Here is a 23426-nt window from a genome sequence, read left to right on the forward strand (position 1 = left end):
GACGTTGGTTCTCCCTGAGAGTAATCAAAGTTAAGTTTGTCAGAGAAAAACAGATGGCACTGACACTCCTAAGCAAACCAGGTGGGCTGATACTCCAGTGCTCCCTGGAGTACCTCCTGCAAGTAAAGTTGCAAGTGGAGGAGAGGTGGGGAGTAAAAATCACTCGTGCTGTAATGTAATGTAATGTAATGTAATGTAATGTAATGTAATGTAATGTAATGTAATGTAATGTAATGTAATGTAACCTATGTAATACCAATAGGAAATACCTATGGAGAAAAAGTACCTCCAGTCAGAGGTAAATGGACTGCAGAGAGCTTTGGATATTTTAAATTCTGTTACACAGGGGATTGCCTCTGGTCCTTGAATCCTGATTATATTTTATTTATTTATTTATTTATTTATTTATTTTTTTGCTTTTTGGGTCACACCCAGCGATGCTCAGGGGTTACTCCTGGCTTTGCACTCAGGAATTACTCCTGGCGGTGCTTGGGGGACCATATGGGATGCCGGGGATCGAACCCTGGTCGGCTGCGTGCAAGGCAAACGCCCTACCCGCTGTGCTATCGCTCTAGCCCCCTGATTATATTTTAATGTTTACTTTTTTTTGCTTTTTTGGGTCACACCAGCAATGTTCAGGGGTTACTCCTGGCTCTGCACTCAGGAATCACTCTTGGAGGTGCTGGGGGACCATATGGGACACCGAGAGGATCGAACCCAGGTGGGTTGCGTGCAAGGCAAACACCCTAACTGCTGTATTGTTCCAGCCCCTGAGCTCCGATTTTAATTATTATTTTAATTCTGCACACCTTTCTGTTTAGTTCAGGACTTCCTTTTCAGGTTACTTCTGGATGTGGTTCTGCACTTATTTTAACACTTTCTGCTCCTTGTTAATCTTGGAACCTTTGGTGCATTAAATAACTTGAAAAGAATATTGCCCACTCTCGAAATTCAAACCATCACACAAATAGAACTAGTTTGCATGCGGAATGAATATTTTATTACTAGATTATAAAAATAAAATACAAAATAATTTTAAAACACAACTTAAACACTGTACAAAGCTTTAATATGATACAAATGGGAAAATTAAATAAATAATTACACTTCTATGTACAGATGGCCTATACACAAGCACTCCATGTTTCTGCCAATACTCTGTCGTTCGTTGCCTGAGCAAAAGCATAACGAGGGGCTGCTTGGAAGGAAAAATAATACAATGCCTTTGGAGGTATTTAAAAGAGCAATTTATCATCTTAATTTCATGAAGAGAAATGTAGTTATTAAAATATTGGTCTTACTCAATGAGATAATTATTCTGCATTGCAGTTCAATCTGACTTAAAAGAGCTGCCATTAGTTCCTAACTTTGAAGATTTATATCCAGAGCCATGGAGATGGCTCTACAGATTGGAGTGTACGCTGGGCATGTGGGAGGAGCAGGCTCAGCAGGTTCATTCCTGCACTGCCTGTTCCCCAAGAATACCAGGAATGACCTCAAAGCACAAAGACAGGAGTGGCCCCCCAAAGAATAGGTTTACATCTAATTCAAAACCAGATGCTTACCCAGCTTCCTCTCTTCCTAAAAGTTTGATTTGTAAGTAAATGGCTCAATGAAGTCAGCCAGACACTGGATCTTTTAGAAAAAGAATGTCAGGAGGGCACTAGAAACTGTGTACATGGGTGAAGTGAGGGGACTCAAGCCAGAACTCAATCTTAACTGTCATCTTCTTTATTCAGTTCTTACAATTTCAGGGCCCTGTTGCCATTGTGATAATTTAACTTCTTTTGTCTCCTTTATATTTCTGAATTTTTTTAACTTAGTGAAAAAAAAACTGACAAAAAGTTTAAAAAAATAATTGCTTTGAAAAAGACCCAAGGCTGCTCTTCAATCCCTTTTCTTGGCCCCATGGTCCCTTTCTCTATAGTTCTCTAAAATCAATCATATTCATGATCTGATTCCTTTGTTTACCCCATTGCTACATAAAGAACACCTAGACTCCAGATATGGTGCATAAATATTTAAGGATTTAAGCTGTATAGGTGTTAAGGAGGGGAAAAGTATCATATAGTAAATTTATATTAAAGCTCAATGTTTTTAACCAGGCAAGTGATGTTTCATATTTTTGCAATATGAAACATTAAATTACTGAGGAGATAAGACTTCTACCTGTAGTGTGTAAAACTATGTCAGCAGCTAGACCTATAGTCACATGGGCTCAAACATGTTAAGTCTGTTTCTATAGGTCAAGGAACCCAGAAGCCCTACCATGGAATATCTGAGAGAAATGTCAGAATCACAGAGCTACTACTGCTATACATGATGTCATTTTCAATTTAGAGGAAGACCCTGTCTTCACAGAAAGGGTTTCACTTCTTTTCTTGTTCTTTAAGACTCAGGATCCAACAAAGTCTAAGAAAATATTGAAATAATTAAAACCATTGCTGAATAAATGTTACCATCTTTGCTGTTCAGTGTCTTGGTGCAGTATATAAAGGTAATCTTATCAAATAGTTTAATTTTCTGATCTAAACTGATCAAAGTACATAATTATCAAGCTTATAATTTAAAAGTCAAAACACACAAGCACAACTGAACTATAAAATATTGATGGGCCAAAACCACTATAATTCCATGTCCAGCCATAGATTTTTCAAAGATTATGGTATGTAGCACTGCAGTACTGTCGCACTGTCTTCTGGTTGTTCATCGATTTGCTCAAGCAGACACTAGTAACGTCTCCACTGTGAGACTTGTTACTGTTTTGGGCATATCAAACACGCAAAGGGTAGCTTGCCAGGCTCTGCCATGTGGGTGGGATACTCTCGGTAGCTTGCCATGCTCTCCGAGAGGGGCGGAGGAATCAAATCCCGGTCGGCCATGCGCAAGGCAAATGCCCTACCCACTGTGCTATCGCTCCAGCCCGCTCGGCAAGGTAGGCAACCAATTCTGCAGGCTCCCAAGACTTGGTTAAATTTCTCTAGAGGGATGGCCACAATATTGAGAATGTATAGTGACATGTTTTCATACTTCTCCCAAATCCTTGAGGATGTATGATATACAATAAAACCAGAGTTCTACTGTGAGCTGGGGTGTCCAAAATAAATCACTTGAATTTTTCTCCCATAAGATTCCAGGCCCAGGGGGTCTGGAGTGATAGCACAGCTGGTAGGGTGTTTTCCTTGCACGTGGCCAACCCGGGTTCAATTCCCAACATCCCATATGGTCCCCCGAGCATAGCCAGGAATAATTCCTGAGTGCAGAGCCAGGAATAAACCCTGAGCATCGCTTGGTGTGACCCAAAAAGCCAAAAAAAAAAAAAAAAAAAAGATTCCAGGCCCAGCCTTTTCATTTTCCCTTTTCTAAGTTCTAAATACACAACTGTGGTTTCTGAACTTGGGTATTTCATTATGTGAGAATTACGGTAGTGGTTACATATCCTGATCTTACAATACTTTTTGTATTATAATACCTATAAGTAAATATCTTGCAAATTATCTACAAAATTAAACTCAAAGTTATGTAATGCAGCTGTTCCACTGTTCTATTGCCTCTGTGCAACAGGTGGTAAATTTTCCCCCCCTGTACGCTAAGTCCCAAGTCCCAACACATCAGTAGTAAAGGTACATAAAAGGAAGTGGGCAGACTGTAAAGAGTGAAAACAAAGTCATTACAAAATATATAAATATGATTGAAGAAAATGTTCCCTAACATGTTACATTTGCTAGATGTAAAGGAATCAAAAGTTAATGTGTAAACTTTGATCTACAAATATATTTTCAAATACCCCAAAGTATGATGCAGTTTTTCCCTTAAAATCACTAATCTCTGATTTTAGATCCTGTTTTCTTATCACCAACTCCTAATACTTGTTTAGCATTGTAGTTCCTAGAACAGACTCCTTTGCTCTTGGGGGAAAGCATCTGTTTCTGATTCAAAGTATAAAAAACTTCACTTTTAACTGTGGCTAGATTTATAAAACATGCAGCAACCAATGTATACTTTGTTTTGTTTTGTTGATTGAATGCAGCCATAGAAACATTTGCATCAAAATATGTGGCCTGGAAGGAATCTCTGATTATTACTGAACCTTGAGTTTCCAGTGGCTAGGAGCGAGCCAGAGATACTGCACAGTATCTGGATTAGTAAGCATGAGATTTTTAAAAGAAAATAATATAGATAATTGACAACAGTGAGTCACAATTACCATTTTGCTACTCTTGACTTAATTTGGCAACTTTTCCCAGGAACATTCATTCACTTCACAACATGGAACTTCAGAAACAGTAAATGTAACTAGACCACCTTCAGCAAGGCCAGCTTGCATACTAAAGTTGAGAATGGGAATACCTGCCTAAGATTTATCATTCAAAGATGTTTATAGTCTGTATTTATAGGTTAAATTTGACAGCAGCCATTTTTCTTTCTTTGCTCACTATATATTAAATGTCTTTAAGTTGTGCAAAAACATTATGATGTGGAATTTTAATATTTTGACCTTGGAGATTTGGCGGCATAATTCAGGAAGAATGCTACCTAAATGAACCGAGTTGTTGCTAATTCTATCACCCGCTCCATCTAAGTAATTTCAGAAACCAAGTAGGAGAAGGCAAGGACAAGTGTGACCCGGTAACTAACCAATTTGTTGTGATAGGAGAAATCAGGAGGTACCTGTTTTTCGAAAGATATTTTTAATTTTAGTGTAAATTTGGCTTGACTTTAACTAACGGCTATGTTCCTAGCTTAGATGGAATAACCAGCTGGTTTAAAATTACTTGAATGATCTATATTTGTCACAAAAATCTGAAATATACCATCACTAAAGAAAATTAAGTAAAATTAAATTTTAAAGACCAACCAACTTGCTCTCTATTTTACTTTAAAATAAAAGCAAAACAATTCTTGTGCCAAAAGAGCTTTGCTCAGGATTGCCTGCCAAATTTTATAGCCTGAACAACCAATATTTAATATCTAAAATATAAACTATGTTTTTAAATAAAACCATGAAATAACTCTGTAAGACATCAATTTTAAGTGGCCTTATTGATGCATAAGGTATTATTAGTTTTCTTCAAAAGTATCAGTAGCAGAAACATCTTTGGTTATTTCATTCCTTTGCATGCAAAATAAAATATTTGCACACAAGGACACTCTCTCTGGATCACAATGAGTTTGTCAGTCCCATTTAGAAAAGGAGGTAAACACAGTGAAAAAGGATGAGAGAAAAATGTAAGTAACCAAGAAAGGGAAAATACTTGCATCATCACTGTCAGATGTGACTGCTTTAGCAGAGAAATGCAAAGAAGAAATAAACCAAGACACAAATCTCAATTGTGGTCTCATCAGCTTTTCCAATGGGAACAACAAAGTACATTTCTGAATAGAATTTAAAGCTAGCTACTTTTAGAGCACAATTTAGCTAATAGAGAAAAAGAAGATAATTCCTTAATTATAAATTACTCTCCCACCCCTCAAAAAAAGTGAGGTGGAAAAAGGAAAGTAAATGGAAATTTTAAGAGTTTTTAAAAAATCAATTTGTGTCAGACCCATGATTATCATCCCAGTTTATCCATTCTAACCATAAAGATGGAATTATGTGATCAATATGAGAAATATCTGAACCAGAATTACAAGCATTATGTCCCAGTAACTCCCGTTCCCCCCCGCCCCCCGTTAAAATCTTTTTAAAATAAAAACTAAATCTATCTTGGCTTGTTAAAGATTGCCATCCTTGCATTATACACAGGGAAGGCAAAAAGAATTTGAGGTTCACATGCCAAGAAGGTATTTTTCAGAAAATGAAGATAGGCAAGGCCTAAGTGTACGCGAGGCACACAATAAAAAAGGATTTCATCCATCTGTGATCTGGAAATTACAAATGGAGGATGAGAAAGAATGAGTATATATGCATATGTTTCTATATATATTTATAAATATTTATATAATTTATCATAAAGACATGCAAGTAGTGTTATAGCAACTATCATACAATATAATACAGAAGAATTGGTCTTCCAATATTACAATTGCTTTAGTTAAACAGCAAATATTTCTCATCTATTGCATTCCTCTGTAGTGCCTGAAAGTGAAGAGAAATTAAAATTCCACATTATGCTACATATATTATGGGAGACCGTAGATGCCTCAATAGTGTTTTGAGTTTTGTTTTTAAAAAGCTCGACACAGATAAAGAGAACAAGATTAAGTTCAGTGCAGCTTCAGGGCAGCATTGATGCAGCATTAGAGTATGTTCACTTGGTGAGGAAATATATTTCTTTCTCCCCCCCGCCCCCAATTCAACCATACTAGGTTTGGCAGCAAACATAAGGTCAAAGAGAAAGTACAGATGTTTGCTAGAAGGCAAATTTCAACAGCAAGCAGACCAATTTATCTGACCTTAATAAAGTATTTACAACACAAAACACCTACAGAATAAAAAATAACCCATTTTAAAAGTCTAGTCTGATTTAATTTTACCTGATCTCTGCTAGCATGAGTGAGATTAGAACAAGTATGATCCTTCTCAAGCTTTCTAAATTGAGATTACTTGGAAATCAGGTCAAGAAGCCAAAATATCAAACCAAAGCACAGGAAAAGCAGCTAACAAAACATTAAAAGATAAATATTGGGCCTAAATTTATTTTCCCGGATACTCATTCCTTATTGGCTAAATGTATAAAGTACAAAGTTTGAGGGTTATAAACCTCAACAACATTCCTAATTTCTTTCTTTTTCTAAATCTCTAAAAGCAAAGTCACATTCCATAGCATTATATTTCCCTGGTATTATCTTGGAGGCTGATATTACAAACAGTTGGTACCTAAAAGATTGAGGAAGCAGGGATCTAATCTGGTCGGTTTTTCTTTCCACAAGGAGGAAACTTGGGGGGAGAGGATTCTTCTTTCTGGGAGGGATTAACATACACTATCCTCTCTCCCTAAAGCACTAAAGGCTGCAAAGTAGCGCTATTGAGATTTACCTAAACTTCCTTTTCTTAAATTTCATCAGTTACTTTTCACAAAAAAAAATATATTAAAGTACCTTGCTCCAAAGGAATTATTAGGGGACTAAAAACATTCTCAGCATGTTGCTGAAAGCAAATTAGAGTGTACTGTTAAAAGAAGCCAGATCAGGTGAAAAACACTAAATGATAAATGTGAAATCTAGGGATTTTACTAAGAATGAGACTAAATAAATGTGTGAATTCTTGATATGCCAGATACACAACAGAAGTCAAATCTGTATGATAACTGGCTCTTCAAGAACAGATTTCTTACATACTCTAATATAAAAATAACACTTAACTTACCCTCTAAGATTGGAAAGTTTTTAAAGAAAATATTAAAACAAGTTTTACTTGTGCTATAGCAACTCTGAGTAGACCCTTTACAAAGTGGCAAAACCCTTTAAACTTCCATTCTATCTCCTACCTTCACTCCCTATTTAAAAGGCAGCTAAAAATGAAAGTTCATTTAGTGAGTTTCCCTCCTTGGATTTCGCTAGGTTGCTCCTTCCTATGCAAAGGCATTGATTCTGTTTTCTGCTTGCTGTCTGCCTTAAGAAATTCCTTATCATATATTTATGTCTTTTTATGAATAATTTATCATGTTACCTTCTTTTGCAAGAGAAGATCAACACTGATTTTTTAAATAGACAGTACAGGGACACACATGCATCGGGTTTAGGAGGAAGATCTCACACCTTTCACAAAGATGCAGCCCGGCCCCTATCTGCTGAGTTTACTGGCTGACTTACTCTTCCCCGGGGGAGCTTTAGTGCTGGCTGAGTGGTGGTGGAGGCTGCCAGTTCCCTTCAGACCATTCTTGTTGGGTTTGCAATGCTCCTGTTGGCAGGACCTCCTAGAAGAGGAAGATCCTGAGTGGCTGGGGGGTGACTTGCTTCTCCCCAGATGTGGGGATGAACTCCTCTGGTCATGGTGGGGCCGTCCAGCCCTGGATGGCGAGGAACTAGATGTGCGAGGCAAGGAAGAGCTTCGAGGAGAGGCACTGGGACTCCTGCGAGGGACAACTGGACTCTTGGGTGGTGTTTTTGGATTGTGAGGGGATCCTGGACTTTTGCACTGAGGTTTCTGAGAGCCATTTTGAAGAATTTGGGCCAGGCGTGAAAAAAGATCTGAGTCAGAATTGCTACTTCCTAGGACTTTATATCTGCGGAGTCTTAAAAGAATAGAGAAGAATTATTTTCAATTTATTTTAAGAGCCTCTAGAAAGTCACAATGTTGTAAATCACAATATATATATGTATATATGTATATTATGTGTGTATATATATATATATTTTTTTTGAATCAAAAGAAAAACAGTGAAATTACTTTGTCTGTGCACACAGCAGCTGTATGACCTGGACCAACCTCTCCCATCTTTTACTGGTAATATTTCAGAATGTTACTGAGCAGCTAAGTGTGGTGAATCAAGTCTTCAGTTAATGCCTGACATTCAGAAGCACTAATAAGCACTAATATGTTCCAAGTTCCCTTCCTCTAAGGGAAGAAGCATGCTTCTAATTTTAGGACCTAAGTAGGTAAGTTCTAAGACCTGGTAAGTCCCGGCTTGGTCAGTTCTACAGTATCTAGATCATGCTTGGCTTAGTTCAAGTATGACTTTTAGGGACACAAGAAATTTAAGTAACACATGACAATTAAGATTTATATGCTCCCAGAAGGTGAGAGAGGAAGAGAGGGGGGCAGAGTGGGGGGGGGGCAGAGTGAGAGAGAGAGAGAGAGATATGGGAGATGAGAGAGATGGGGGGGCAGGGAGGGAGAGCTAGAGATAAGAGAGGGAGGGGGAGGGAGGGAGAGAGAGAGAATTGAGAGAGGAGGGGAGGGGGAGAGAGAGAAGGAAGAAAAGTGCCGGTCATAGAGGCAGGCTGGAAGTGGGGGGTTGGGAAAGAAACTGGGGCCATTGGTGGTGGGAAATGTACACTGGTGGAGGGATGGGTGTTGGATCATTGTATGACTGAAACTGAACATGAACAGTTTTGTAACTATGTATCTCACGGTGACTCAATTTAAAAAATAGGAAAAAAAAAGATTTATATTCTGGGCTAGAGATAGTAAAGGGTAAAGCTTCTGTTGCATGCAACCCAGCTTATTTCACTCCCCAGTACCACATGGTCCCCTTAGTACTGATGCGGTATTTTTAGTTAAAATTTTTTAGTTAAAAAACTAGTTGGAGACAGGGAAAGTCCCTGAGCACCACTGGGTGTTGTCCCAAAATCCACCACTACCACACACAAAAGATTTATTTATATTCAAAATCAGCTCAGGCCATTGGCATACCATATCTATTAAAGCACAGAAGCAAGTAGAAAAACAGAGGATGGTGACTATTCATGGAATCACCTCTTTAAAAATGATACTGAATAAACAGCAGTCTTAGCGAAGTGACTGTTATTTATTATTATTCTTCCTCTAGAAGTCTAGTCCTATTAGACCAGACTTCAAATCCAATTTTTAGTTATCCTTGAAGCTGAAGCCCTTAAAGAAGTCTAAACCAATCTTATTTTAATTAAAAGTAGCAAGTTCTACTGGGTTATGATACAGATACAATCTCAGCTTTTTTGTTTGTTTTTGGGCCACACCCAATGGTGCTCCAGGGTTACTCTTGGCAGTGCTTGGGAACCATATGGAACCATATGAGCACAGGAGCTGCATTCGAGGTAAATGCTTTATCCACTAAACTATCTATCCAGTCCCTGCAATCTCACTTTAACATATTCCAAAAATCCTTATAACAGATGGAGAGAGACCAATTTTTGCGTTATCTGGAATAGGCTATAGTTTTCATGTAAATACATTTTGATTTCTTTTCACGTAAAATACATTTTGATCAGTTTGGGCCATATCTAGGGTGTTCAGGGGAAACTTCTGACTCTGCACTCAGGCAACAATATGAGGTGCCTGAGAAAGAGAACTAAGATCAGCTGCATGCAAGGCAAGAGCCTTAACCCCTGTACTATATCTTTGGCACTAGTATACTTTTATTTTCACTTTTTATTCTGTTACAAGACCATCTTTTTAAGGGCCAGATGTGACTCTGTGGTAGAAGCTCATTCCTTGCATGAGACCTTTGAGTGCTCTGACACTGCAATCAATCCCCGTCCTCCTTGCCTTCCTTCTCCAAAGCTTTAGAGCATTCTATTCCAATGGCTTAAAGTAAAGTATTTTGTCATCTCCCCAAATGTTCCCCTTTTCTACAAAACATGATCACGCTTGAATATTTAAACAATAATACCAAACAGTAATTATTAAAATATATTAATTATGTATGGCTATATATATCATATGTCCATATTATTGATAGCATGTATCAATATGATTTTGTTTTAATTATAAACATATATAGCATTATTATCAGGGCCCATTAATCCAATTATGGATATAGTATTCTTCACCAGAATATAATATCTGATGTTATACTTTTATTTATTTTTATTTTTTGCTTTTTAGGTCATACCTAGCAATGCTTAGGTAACTTAGGGGTTACTCCTGGCTCTGCACTCAGGAATTACTCCCGGCAGTGCTCAGGGGATCATATAAGATGCTGGGGACTGAACCCATGTCAGTCACATGCAAGGCAAACACCTTACCCACTGTATTATGGCTCAGGTCCCAGTCATTATACTTTTATATTGAAATTCTGATTAACAAAGCTAGAAAATTAATTGCTAAGAATTTAGTTAACATGGATTGGAAAGATTTAACTTATGTTGATAAGCACTGCTAGAAACCCTACCTTATTTCATCCTTTCAAACCACAGAGTAAATGTTTTAAAAAATGCTATAATTGAGGAAATTAAGAATTTTCACTACCTATGGCTAGGGAAAAATCAAGGAAGGGGAGTAGATGATAGAGGCAGGCAACAAAGAAAAAATACCACGGACATATTATAATCAAGCAGACAGAAAGAATGCTCAGAGTTGAAATGGAGAGCAGAGAGATTTACCTGGCTTCTACTCCAGGCCTGGTGGGTGGCTTTCCTGGTGGTGGTCGAGGCAAGAACTGAGATGAAGTTGAACTATTAACTTGCTCTGTGTTAACCCATGAAACTGGCCTTGGGATTTTGCTCTTTCTGGACTGGGAGATGATGGGTGACAGAAAGTTTTCTTCAGCTGACCTGCTCAGGTGTGAGTCTACAGCCAGTCTTGAAAAGGGAGTGAGGACTTCTTCCTCGGAAAAGGAAGCAGCGGCTAGTCTCTCCTCTAGCAATTTATCAGAGGCACTTGAGAAATCCCCAAGAAAAGACTTGAGTTGCCTTTTTTCCACCAGAAGCTTGACTAGATCTGGCTGATAGGCTTTCTTTTGAAGAAGCTTTTCTTTTGCAGAGACTGGAGAGGACGATTCAAAAGTTGAGTCTATCTCTTGTGCTAAAACAGGGATCCGGCTGTGTCTAGTTACAAGGGATGACCTAACCATATCTTTTCTGGATGGGGGGCAATGTTCACTCTCAGAAACACAATGAAATAATTCTCCATTTGTAGGTGCAACTTTCTCTTTCTTACCCTCTTGGTGCAAAAAAGTAGACAGATCTCCTTGATAACCTGGTAAGTCTTCACTCTTGCTTTCATCGTCCTTAGGAAGTTTGCTTTTTTGTATTGCTGCAACCTGGCCTTCAACATGTGAGTCAGTGAGTCGTGGAGAAACTTCTGAAGTTTCAACTGCCAGAAGTTTCATTATCTCATGATTTTTATCTTGATTTGGCACCACACTAAAAGTTTGTGTTTTTGTCACATCAAGAGGTTCACTAGTAGCTGAGTGATCCCTTTCCAGAGTTACCAAATCTCCTGGGAGGGACGAAATCTCAATACATTGCCGCCCTTTACTTAATTTCTCATCTTCATTCTCTGACCCTAGGAGAATGCTTTTCTCTTCAGTTTCCCTAGGGAGATTCTCAAATTCCTTCAGAGCCCGTTTGTTATGGTCAAGAAGGTCTTTTGATCCGGGGTCTTGGCATTTGTCACTCTCTCTTATATTGGGTAACACATCATGACCAATATGATCTATCTGAACTCCCAAGTCTGTTCTGCTTCCTGCGCTAGGAGGCTCGCCTTCTGTCCCCACCATGCCAGAAAAGTTCTCCCTTGGAGAGTAAAGTTCAACAGTTGGCTCCATGGGCTGAAGATCTTTCTTTTCTGGCATCAGCTGACCATAGTGGAAGCTTCCAGAAGTTGACTGTGTAGATGCTGCAGAAGGTCTAGGAATTGTAATCTTAAAGAGAGAAAAGGAAAACATCAAAATGCAATAATGTGGAATATTACTGAAGATGCATGAGTTAAGCTTTAATACATTAAATTCTAACTTATTCTCCCTGAAGAACAAAATCCCAGGGCCAGATGGAATAATAGTAAGTTTTTCTAAGCTCCAAAGACCTACTATTGGGGCTGGAGCAATAGCACAGTAGGTAGGGTGTTTGCGTTGCATGCGGCTGACCCAGGTTTGATTCCCAGCATCCCATATGGTCCCCTGAGCACTGCCAGGAGTAATTCCTGAGCGCAGAGCCAGGAGTAACCCCTGTGCATCGCTGGATGTGACCCAAAAAGCAAAACAAAAACAAAAACAGAAACAAACCCCAAAAACCTACTATCCATCTTCCTCAAGATATTCCAGGAAGTGTAAAGAAACAGGAATTAATCCTCTAGTTTCTAATTTTTTAGCAGACCAGAACTGCCTATCTACTGGAAGTTGACAGAAATAGTACTAAAAATTTGCTAGAAAATTTCAAAACAATATCCCTGATGAACATAGATGCAAAGGTCCTCAATCAATTCCTAGCAAATAAAATTGTAATAAACACACCAAACACCACAGTCAAATGGGATTCATCCCAGGAATATGATTCATTATATGCAAGAGTTCATTATATGCAAATGATTCATATGCAGCATTCATTATAGCAGATCAATTAATGAGATACACTACATTAATCCACTGGGTGTGGACCCAAAACAAAACAAAACAAACCCAAATACTCATCTCCATAGATGCAGAGGAAGCATTCAATAAGACGTTTTAAAAATTTTTCTTGTGGTTGTTTTGGACCACACACTGCAGTGCTCAGGCTTTACTCCTGGCTCTGAGCTCTGGGATCACTCTTGGTTTGTTTCAAGGACTACATGGGAAGCTGGGGATTGAACGATAAGTGTGCCATCCACTGTGCTATAGCTTCAGCCAGCAAACAATGAGACTTAAAGATTCTTTTGTGATAAAAGCACCCCAAAATGGGGATTTGTAGGATAATATTGGTTTGTCATTTTTCCCTGGTCTCAGAGAGCTTAGGTTTATTGGGTTACACCATTCACAGTGCTCTCGAGGCACTCCCATTCCTATCTTTAACTTCTCTGTGCTTTCTTCCCCAAGCAGTTAATCATCTTTATCCCCAAATCAGATTCTGTTGACTTGTAAAGTCAGACCCTTCTAAGGACTCTGGATTTGTATTTGTAAGTGAAATAATGTTTTTCTCCTCCCCTTATGTCCTTTTGCATGGTTTACTTTAGAGCAATGTCCTTTTTGTACAGACACAGGAAGACAGTTAATGCTATGCTTTTGTGACTTGGGAGTTTATTGACTCCGAATAAAATTCACTCGTGGGCATCTTTTTTCTCGACTTAAACCTCAGCTGCCCTTAATTCCTACCACCCCAAAAGCAGGGTCCCGATGAGGGATTAGATGGGCCTAGGGCAAGCTGTGAGTTACCCTGGCATCAAAATGGGCCAGACCAAAGCACCACAATACTCAACTATAAGTTGAGAGCATGGTCACAGACAAATGCTGTTATGATCCAAAAGTAATGACATGACTAGGACCTTGGTGGGGTTAGGAAGAATAACCTGGCCTGAGGACTGTGGTCTGGAATATATAGTGACTATCCTCAGGAAGAACCAAACTTTAAGTTTGATATATCTCTTACTGTGATTATACAGAATGACATTGCTAGAAATATTAGAAGTAGATTTACTACAACTATTTAAGTGGATTACCAGCTGAGGAAAGAAGAAAACACACCCTGGATGGGATCCCGCCCTTAAGCGGATCTCCTAGTAATCTGGAGTAATCAATCTCCTTAGATGAGATTTTGTTAATTTCCTGGATAAGTGGTCTTACCCCTCTGTTGATTTGTTAATGTTCAGCCCACCTTTGTGTCACCGCCCTATGTGATTGCTATATAAACTAAGACTGTAAGAGAAAGGGGGAGAAGACACAGAAGCAGAACACAGAAGTGGGGAGAAGACACAGAGGGAGAAGACACAGAAGCAGAGCACAGGGCGAAAGAGAATCAGGGAGTCATCGGAGCCATAAGCACGGGAAAGAAAGAGCACAAAGTGAGTGAGAATCAAAATCAGAGTCAGAGTCAGAAGTGAGAGACAGAAGGGCTCCAGAGAGAGAAGCAGAAGGGCTCTGGAAAGAGAGATCGGAAGAAGAGAAATTGGAAGAGACTAGAGGAAAGACAACAGAGAGAGCTGTCCTGAGAGCCCATGAACAACATACACATCATTGCACCCTTCCACGCACATACATTTTTATTTTTTACACTATTCAACAGAGAAATTGTTCCCACAGCTATTAAGCAAGGAGAAATCAAAATAATTCAAAATGGACCGCCGAGATGTGATCCCGGGGGCTGCATGCATGTGCGGCCTCTCCGCAGCTGCACAAGCGTGAATCCAGACCCAGCAAAACCTCTTTCGGCGTGGGCAACTCCTCGCAGAATGTCTCCAGCCTGAGAACTAAGCCTCGGCCCCGTGCCCGCCCAGGAGGGGAAAGGTATTTCTCTCTCTCTCTCTCTCTCTCTCTCTCTCTCTCGCCTCTTTCTCTCCGGGGATGAAGGGCGCGGTCGCTGCCATATTAAGACGACCACAGATTGGGTTTTCAAGCCTGCAATTATCTAATATCTGGAAGAAATCTCCCTGGACTTCTTGTTAAAGTACAGAAATTCAAAACCGCGCGGCCGCAGTAGCGGCTGCACGACCTTATTTGTCTTCACAGTAGGTCTGAATCTAGTGGGGTACTCCTAACAACAATAGTGAGGTTTCTGTTGAAATATTGAATGTAACCAAAGTAAACAGAATGTAAAATGAAACTTATCAGTTACAAGGTAGGGGATGTGGGGGGCGGGATGGGAGGTGTACTGTGTGGGTTTTTTCTTTTTTTTTTTTTTGGTGGTGGTATATGGGCACTGGTGAAGGGATGGTTGTTTCAGCACTGTATAACTGAGACCTAAGCCTGAAAGCATTGTAATCTTCCACACGGTGATTTAATGAAATAAAATTAAAAAAAAAAGAAAAAAAAATAATTCAAAATGATAAAAAAGTAAACTATCACTATTTGCAGATGACATGATATTGTTTTTAGAAAACTCTAAACACTCCACTAAAAGACTCCCCAAACAATATACTGATATTGCTAAAAAAATTAATATGAAGTATCAGGTTAAAAAAATTAAAGCACAGAATTTCAACATTCTTATATATAAACCATGATGTAAATGAGAGAATGTTTTTTCCCTTTTGGGTCACACTTGGCGATTCACAGGGGTTACTCCTGGCTCTGCATTCAGGAATCACTCCTGGCAGTGCTCAGGGGACCATATGGGACGCTGGGAATTGAATCCGGGCCGGCCATATGCAAGACAAACACCCTACCCGCTATGCTATTGCTCCAGCCCCGATGAGAGAATATTTTTTAAACTATATTACTTATAACTATTTTTTAAAAAGTCAAATATCTCAGAATTGATTAACAATGGAGGTGAAAGCCCTATTCAGCAAAAAATATAAATAAGAAAGAAATAAGACAAGGAAATATACTTAAAAACTGGACGATGTTAACATCGTAAAAATGACTATTTTGCCTTAAGTAATTCAGACTGCAAAGACAATCCCCACCAAAACTCATAGCATTTTTTTATGGAAACAGAGCAACTACTAAAATTCATATGGAACCATAAAAGTCCCAGAATAGGGGCTGGAGTGATAGCACAGTGGGTAGGGCGTTTGCCTTGTACGCGACCAACCCGGGTTCGAATCCCAGCATCCCATATGGTCCCCTGAGCACCGCCAGGGGTGATTCCTGAGTGCAGAGCCAGAAGTAACCCCTGTGCATCGCCGGGTGTGACCCAAAAAGAAAAAAAAAAAGTCCCAGAATAGCCAAACCAATTCTGGAAAAAAAAAAAAAAAGAATCAAAGGCACTGCACTCCTGGACCTTATACAACAATGCTTTAATAATCAAAATTGCATGATACTGGGACAAAGCTCTCTGATCAATGGAATAGGATTGAGAGTTCAGAGATAAGCCCTCAGATATATGTATAGCAGTTATTTTACTATAAAGGGGATGGATGCATGAAGTGGAACAAGAAGAACCTCTTTAGCAATTGGTTCTGGAAAAATTTGATGCAAAAAAAGAGAGAACTGGATTCCTATTTCATATCAAACACAAAGGTTAATTCAAAAAGGATTAAAGTCTTTGGTATCAAGCCTGTTTTCATAAAATACACAGAGGAAAATATACACCACGCTCTTCAAAATACTGACTTTGTGTGATCTTCAACCATAAAAACAAAGGCAGAAATAAACAGATAAGACTACATCCAACTGCACTGTGAAAGAAATGGGACCAAAAATAAAATGATACTCCACTGACTGGAACAAATACACAACATATGTCAAAGGGTTAATAATGAAAGATACACACAGCATCCTTCAGGTTCAAACAAGCAAAAAACAAAGATGACATATTCAAAGATGACCAGTAAGTGTATGAAAAAACATTCATCATCAAACTATAGGTAACAGGTTAGTTTAAAGAACAATGTTGTTTCTGTTGAGTTGGAAGAGAGGGATACTATATGAATATGGAATTTAAGGAAGCCTGGTATTCTTACCCAGGTTAAAACAGATATGCCTGTTGGAGCCTGATTTTGTGTACCACAATTCCTTACTACCATCACATCTGACTGAAATGAAGCTCATGCTGCTCAGACAATCACAGGGAAACATTACTGGTTACTGGTAATGTAACTTCTTTCTGGCACTTACATGCCCAAACTGAGTGAAAACATTAATTTCCTCCAAATTTTCCTTTGCAGAAAATCTGCATCAAAACTATCTTTAGCAGCTTATTAAAATACAGATTCCTTTATCTCAGACCTACTGAAGCAGAAGTTCTAAAAGTGGCCTAGGATTATATTTTAATCATTAGACACCAAAGTTGGAAAATGGAAAGAGAAATTTCCTGGTGAGATGTTACAAAATAGTAAGGAAACAAGAGTTAAGTCTGAGCCTTGCAACAGTGTACAGTGTTTAACCATGGATGGTCAAATAGATGCCTTCCTATTTAAAATTCTACAATTACAATTTTATTTTGTTTTGTTTTCTGCAGCTACACCCTGTGATGCTCAGTGGTTACTCTTAATTATGCACTCAGGAATCACTCCTGGCAGTACATTCAGGAGACCATATGGGATGCCAGGGATCAAACAGTTGGCCACATGCAAGGCAAGTGCTTGCTCATTATACTACCTTTGTAGCCCTGTATCACTGTATCACTGTTGTTCTACATGTCCTGTTGTTTATCGATTTGGTTGAGCGGGCACCAGTAATGTCTCCATTGTGAGACTTGTTGTTACTGTTTTTGGCATACAGAATACACCACGAGTAGCTTGCCAGGCTCTGCCATGCAGGCAGGATACTCGGTAGCTTGCCAGAGGGATGGAGGAATCGAACCCAGGTCAGCTGTGTGCAAGGCAAACATACTACCCACTGTGCTATCGCTCCAGTCCCTATGTATCCCTACAATTAAAATTTTTAAATTATACACAATCACTAGTAATTACACATACCAACTGCTCTTTTAGTCTAAATATAAAATTAAAAGTGTTTTTTGTTGTTGTTGTTGTTTTAAGCTTTGGAAGCCACGCACAGTGGTGCTTAGTGTCTACCAGCAGCCTGGTGCTTGGCCTTGAGCCCAGGACTTCTGCATGCTAACTATGCACTCCAGCCCTATCTGCTGTCTCTCAAGTCTCATGGTATAGAAATGTTATTTTGAAATTAGGTTAGAATGACATTTTTTGTATTGAGTATCTGATGAAGACCTCACTTTCATGTACAAAAACTGACTATAGAACTTAGTCTACCATCATTCCCTTATTTGCCAAAATTAGGCATCTGCTGAAGAATCATATTTGATCAAAAAAACATTTTGTTTGTCTTAAGGTCTTATCAGCAGTGCTCAGGGTTTGTTCCCAGTGGTGTTTGAGAAATAAGTGATGCCTGGGATTGAATCCAGGGCCTCACACATGCAAGACAAGTGCTCTACTACTCAGCCATATCCCTGGCCCTAATAGTCATTTCTTAACAGCACCCTGAGTGTGTAACAGAGAAAAATGACAGCAATAAATCTCTTACCGCTGTTAGGGGTCCTTCTGCTTGGGCCTCCATTGGACTTGTAGGTGTTGCTGCAATAAATTGACTCGTAGTTCCAGCCTGGAGTTCTAACCTATCTGTATACTGTTCTGAAGCAGCAATGGCAGGGCACTCCCCAGAGAGTGTTAAGCCCACACCTGAGGTGTGCTTCTTTAAAGGATCATTCTCTGCCCAAGGACCCAATCGGAACTTTTCATCTTGTGGTGATTCCTCCAGGACTTGAAGCACTTCGGGCTCCTCATCAGAAGGGCTTCCATTTGTTTTATGGCCTAAAGCCTCATTTGTCCTAAAATCCCGGAGGTCCTGCTCTTTGTCCACAAGCACCCACTCTTTGGAATCAACCTCCTGTTTGCAGGAGCTCAGGTTAACAGCTACAAATCCATTGCTGCCACCACCATCTGCCTGCTCAGGGGTATTTGCAGAAGCAGGCTTGGAAGCATCTGGAAGATATTCTTCATCGTAGTGCCAGACGTGGTCAGCACGGGAGACAGCCGGAACACACGGCTTATGAAGCAGTGCAGGGAGAAGAGATTCCTTTCCTGCACTGGATTCTTTCTGCATTTTCTCCAGGCTTAAAAACAAAGAAAAGTTATTCAATGTCCTAAGGAAATACTTTTTATATAACTTATAAGCACTACACAGAACTAATAGTTATAACACAAGACAAAAAGAGAGATTGCATGGAGAAAGTTTCACTGTTCGATGTTTCTACCTGCTAAAATCCTCTGGAAGATGAAACCTATGAGAGGATGACTCCCTTGCTCTGGGGCAGGAGAGAAACCTAACTGAGTTGACTTGTGTGCATCCCACTTTTGCCTTGCCAATGCAATCACACTGTTCTCCACTTATTCCGAGTGACTGAGCATCTTACCAAAAAGGATTCTGCCTCACCAGGAAGTCCTACAGAAGGAAACCAAGCCAGCACATATAAAAGGCTAATAATTACTATCTTTTTCTTTTAAACTTCAGAGTTGCATGTATATTCATTCACATAAACTTCTCCTAAGGCAGGGCTTTTATTTTTTCATATATTTTTTGCTTTTTGGGTCACACTTGGCAATGCACAGGGGTTACTTCTGGCTCTGCACTCAGGAATCATCCCTGGCGGTGTTCAGAGGACCATATGGGATGCTGGGAATCGAACCCAGGTCGGCTGCATGCAAGGCAAATGCCCTACCTGCTGTACTATTGCTCCAGCCCCAAGGCAGGGCTTTTAAAAAGTGAAGGTACCATGCCTTTTTGATCATAGTAGTAGCTGGCTATACTGGCTTCTAAGAACTGACCTCATCTTCAAGAAAATAGTTTAAGATGTATACTTTTCCCTTCTCTTATGTTAGAATTAATAGTCTCACTGGAGCAATAATATAGCGGGTAGGGCATTTGCCTTGCATGCAGCTGACCCAGGTTCGATTCCTGGCATCCTGTTTGGTCCCTCCCCAACACACACACACACACACACACAAACACACACACACACACACACACGATGTTTCATTCCTCAACTGTTCAAGGTTGGGTTCATTTTAATGGGTCACTTCTGTTCTCAACTTTGCCTCTATCTTTCAGCTCTTCCAATATGGAGTCCCTTTTTAAGTTCCATTTTTAACCACATGAAGCTTTTTTATTATGGATGTGGATATCATACCCAGGGCATTACCCATTCGAGGCATGTACTCTACTATATAAAAACATGCATAGATGAAGGATCGTTGAAAGTAGAAGCTGTATGGCTGAAGCTTAAACTGCATTTAGACGTAGTACTTATCATATTGGTTAAATATGTAGTCTTTCTAATCTAACACTTTATTGCCAATAGTAGCCACCAGGAATGTATACTAATAGTATGAGAATTACTAAAAGTATTAAGAATTACTAAAAGTATTTGTTTTATTATCAAAATTTGGAGCCTTTAGAACCATGAACTACAAATATTTGTTACCTATGTAGAGCTCTTCAAAGTCCTCCTTTCATTTCTAGGTAGAATGATAAGCTTATTAATGTCAATTTTTTCCATAGTATACATGATTTGGTTTCAGCCATACAATTTTCATCAGCTATCCCTTCATCAGTGTCCACTTCCCTCTCCTAAACCCCTGACCATTCATCTCCAACCCTGCAGTCTGTCTCTGTGAGAAGTGCTTTATAAGTTTTTGTATTGTTGTTTACAGTACTGTTACCAATTTGTATGAATTAGGTTTTCCCTTCTTTCCATACTCTCCCACCTTCCTGCCTCTTTCTATCTTTATGTCGTGCTCTTCCTTTCAACTCTATTCCTTTTCTATTTCATTAAGAGATCATCTTCTGAATGTCGTACGATTCACTTGTATCTACTGGACAAAAAAGGCGACAGCTTTCTCTACTGTTCCCAGAATTTAAGGACTTGCAAGAGAATTTCTAACAATATTAGTAAACAATTCACATGACAGAATGACAATTAAAAACATGGTTGAAAATGAGAACCCCGTCCAATCAATTCCACAGAAATGCAAAAACTTCTTAACTGAAAGACAATGTGCACTAGGAAAAATGAAAATGACAACAAAAATAGTATCATCTAAGTATCTTAAGAAAACAAAACTGTTTTATACCAGGTCTCAAGAAACTTGTCAGTATCTGGCTTTGGCTCTAGGGTCAAACGTTTTTCCAGTTCAAAGCTGTGAATCGAGCGTAACTTTCGAACCAATGGAACATCTCTGTCTGGTTGAGTAATCTCTGAGCGAACACGAATCGGTGAACCAAGACTTGGAGCATTGATAATACCATTTGCTTGGCCATGACTGTTCTCCTCTTCAGTAGCAGCCTAGACAAAACATAAAAGAAAACCACAAAAGCCCTTCCAATTACTATACATGGGAGGAAACACTGAAGTTTTTAAAAATAGTGCAGCAAATAACTAGGACTAAGTTTCAGATGATTATGATATTTTAATTAGCTTACTTCATTACATTTTCACTGATGCTTTATAAAAATGAATTTTCCACCTCCAGAACTCAACCGCCATCATGCTCATGGCCGCTCTCCACACTCGGGCTAAATCTCACCCATGATTGAACCTATCCCTGAACCGCGCAGCTGTGTGACATCTCAAACCTCACACCACTCATACTTTAAGAGTAGTGCACCACACGTGATGGGGCTTAAAGTAGAAGGCAATCAATCTTAGAGGAAAATATGTTTTTACAAATATATACATAAAAGCACACAGGGCTCAAACCTTAACAACTTATTAATAATCTCTTATAGAAGGGTTTAATGGCCCCTGGATGAAATAGAAGTATCTTCACACACTCCTCTCTAAGGAAAGTTTTTTGGAGCATTTTCAGCGGTTTATTCATAACAAACAATACAAAATAAATTATTTTGGTTCTACTTTGGGACCGGGGTTGGGGTTCGGGATGGAAACATCCAAAATATGGTGGTGGAATGGTATAATGATGGTGGAACTGGTGTTTGAATATTAAATGTAATCAAATATTGTTAACTACTAATTTATAAAAATAAATTAAACAAAAAAATGAGTTTTGTTAACATACTCAGTTTCAATGCTACTTTAAACTTTTTTTCTGGCACTAGATAACAGTCTAAAAATGCCTAATTACCTTGATTTCTGCATTATATCTAGCTAGATGTTTGTCTTGCATATAACTGACTCCGGAGTTCAGTCCCTGGCCCTGCATCTAGTTCCCTTAGCACTTCCAGGAGTGATCCATGAGCACCTTAAGATGTGATTTCTCCCCTCCACCTGTCCCCCACACAAAAATAGTAAAAACTAATTATCTGAGCAAAATCTATTTTAAAAGGGGAAAGAGAGGCTGGAGCAATAGTACAGCAGGTAGGGTGCTTGCCTTACATGCAGCCAACCCAGGTTTGATCCCTTGCACCTTATATGGTCCCTCAAGCACTGACAGCAGTGATCCCTGAGTGCAGAGCCATGAAAGAGTCCTGAGTACCACCATGTGTAACCCAAAATAAACAAATTAAATTTTTTTTAAAATAAAAGAGGAAGGAATTAAAAAGAGAACTAAATAGAATTAAATAATTAATGAGCTGAAAAACAAAGTCATTAATCTCAAGTGCTTCTTTTACTCATATACACAGATATTAAGCTGATATAAGAATGTCAATAGAGTGTCACTAAAGAGTGACATTCTTGTTATTTCAATTTTTAAACTGGTACAAGAGTTTGCTCCAAAGACCACGAGACAATCACAGTTAACATTACAAAAAGCTGATACTGGCTTTCTAATTACTTCTGACTTATTCCTGATTGTTATCCCAGATAAAGCTTATTCAATGGACATATCACAATCCAACAAATCATATCTACACAAAGAATATGTTTTTCAAAATGGAGACAATGGAAAAGTATTGTGTATTTTAAAAATTCTGTTTAACAATTTCATAGATATTATCCAAATACAGGCCAAGATCCTTAGAAGTGATCATTGAAGATTCTTTTCCCGATGTATTTTCCATTCCTAAAACATGACTGTCCACTTGGTAGCAGTCATGTTAAGAGCTATGGAGTTCAGTGTCTTTTTATACTGATAAAAGTTAACTTCACCATCCACTCCCTTACAAAAAACATTAGAAAACACCAATAACTGAGTAATTTGTAAAGTATGGCTTCTTCATCTCACTTACCTTTATCTTCTATAAAAATAGAAATGAAAAGCAACAGTAAACTCCAAGAGAATTTTAGGATAATCTGTCCCAACATGATTCAATAAATCAATCAATCACGAAAACCCGTTAATCGTTGATTTCTCTATCGGGCTCAGTAATCTCTCTATTCTTCCTTTCTCTGAGATCTTAGAAGTCTCTCTCCACTTGGCTCTTTCAGGGTCAGGGGAATGAGATCCAGCTTGTTACTGGATTTAGCATATGAATACACCATCGGAAGCTTGCAAGGCTGTCTCATGTGGACAGGAAACTCTCACAAGCTTTCCAGTTTCTCCCAGAGGGAGAAGTAGGCTACAAGATAGC

General features: G+C 38.9%; 1 protein-coding gene across 3 annotated transcripts in view; it reads right to left on the reverse strand.

Moving 5' to 3' along the window:
• Positions 1-973: 973 nt before the first annotated feature.
• TTBK2 (tau tubulin kinase 2) overlaps positions 974-23426 on the reverse strand; it is a 122060-nt gene continuing 99607 nt past the window's right edge. For 2 of the 3 annotated variants that reach the window (XM_004609602.2, XM_055131610.1), the window contains 4 exons: positions 21029-21240; positions 18423-19011; positions 10966-12227; positions 974-8177 (listed from right to left, as the gene is read on the reverse strand). In XM_004609602.2, coding sequence (XP_004609659.2) covers positions 7727-8177; positions 10966-12227; positions 18423-19011; positions 21029-21240 — 2514 coding nt within the window. In that variant the 3' untranslated portion in view covers positions 974-7726. The remainder of the gene's footprint in view (positions 8178-10965; positions 12228-18422; positions 19012-21028; positions 21241-23426) is intronic. The other variant, XM_055131611.1, reaches the window with a different exon arrangement.

The sequence above is a fragment of the Sorex araneus genome, chromosome 3, assembly GCF_027595985.1.
Source record: "Sorex araneus isolate mSorAra2 chromosome 3, mSorAra2.pri, whole genome shotgun sequence".
Taxonomy (NCBI): Eukaryota; Metazoa; Chordata; class Mammalia; order Eulipotyphla; family Soricidae; genus Sorex; species Sorex araneus.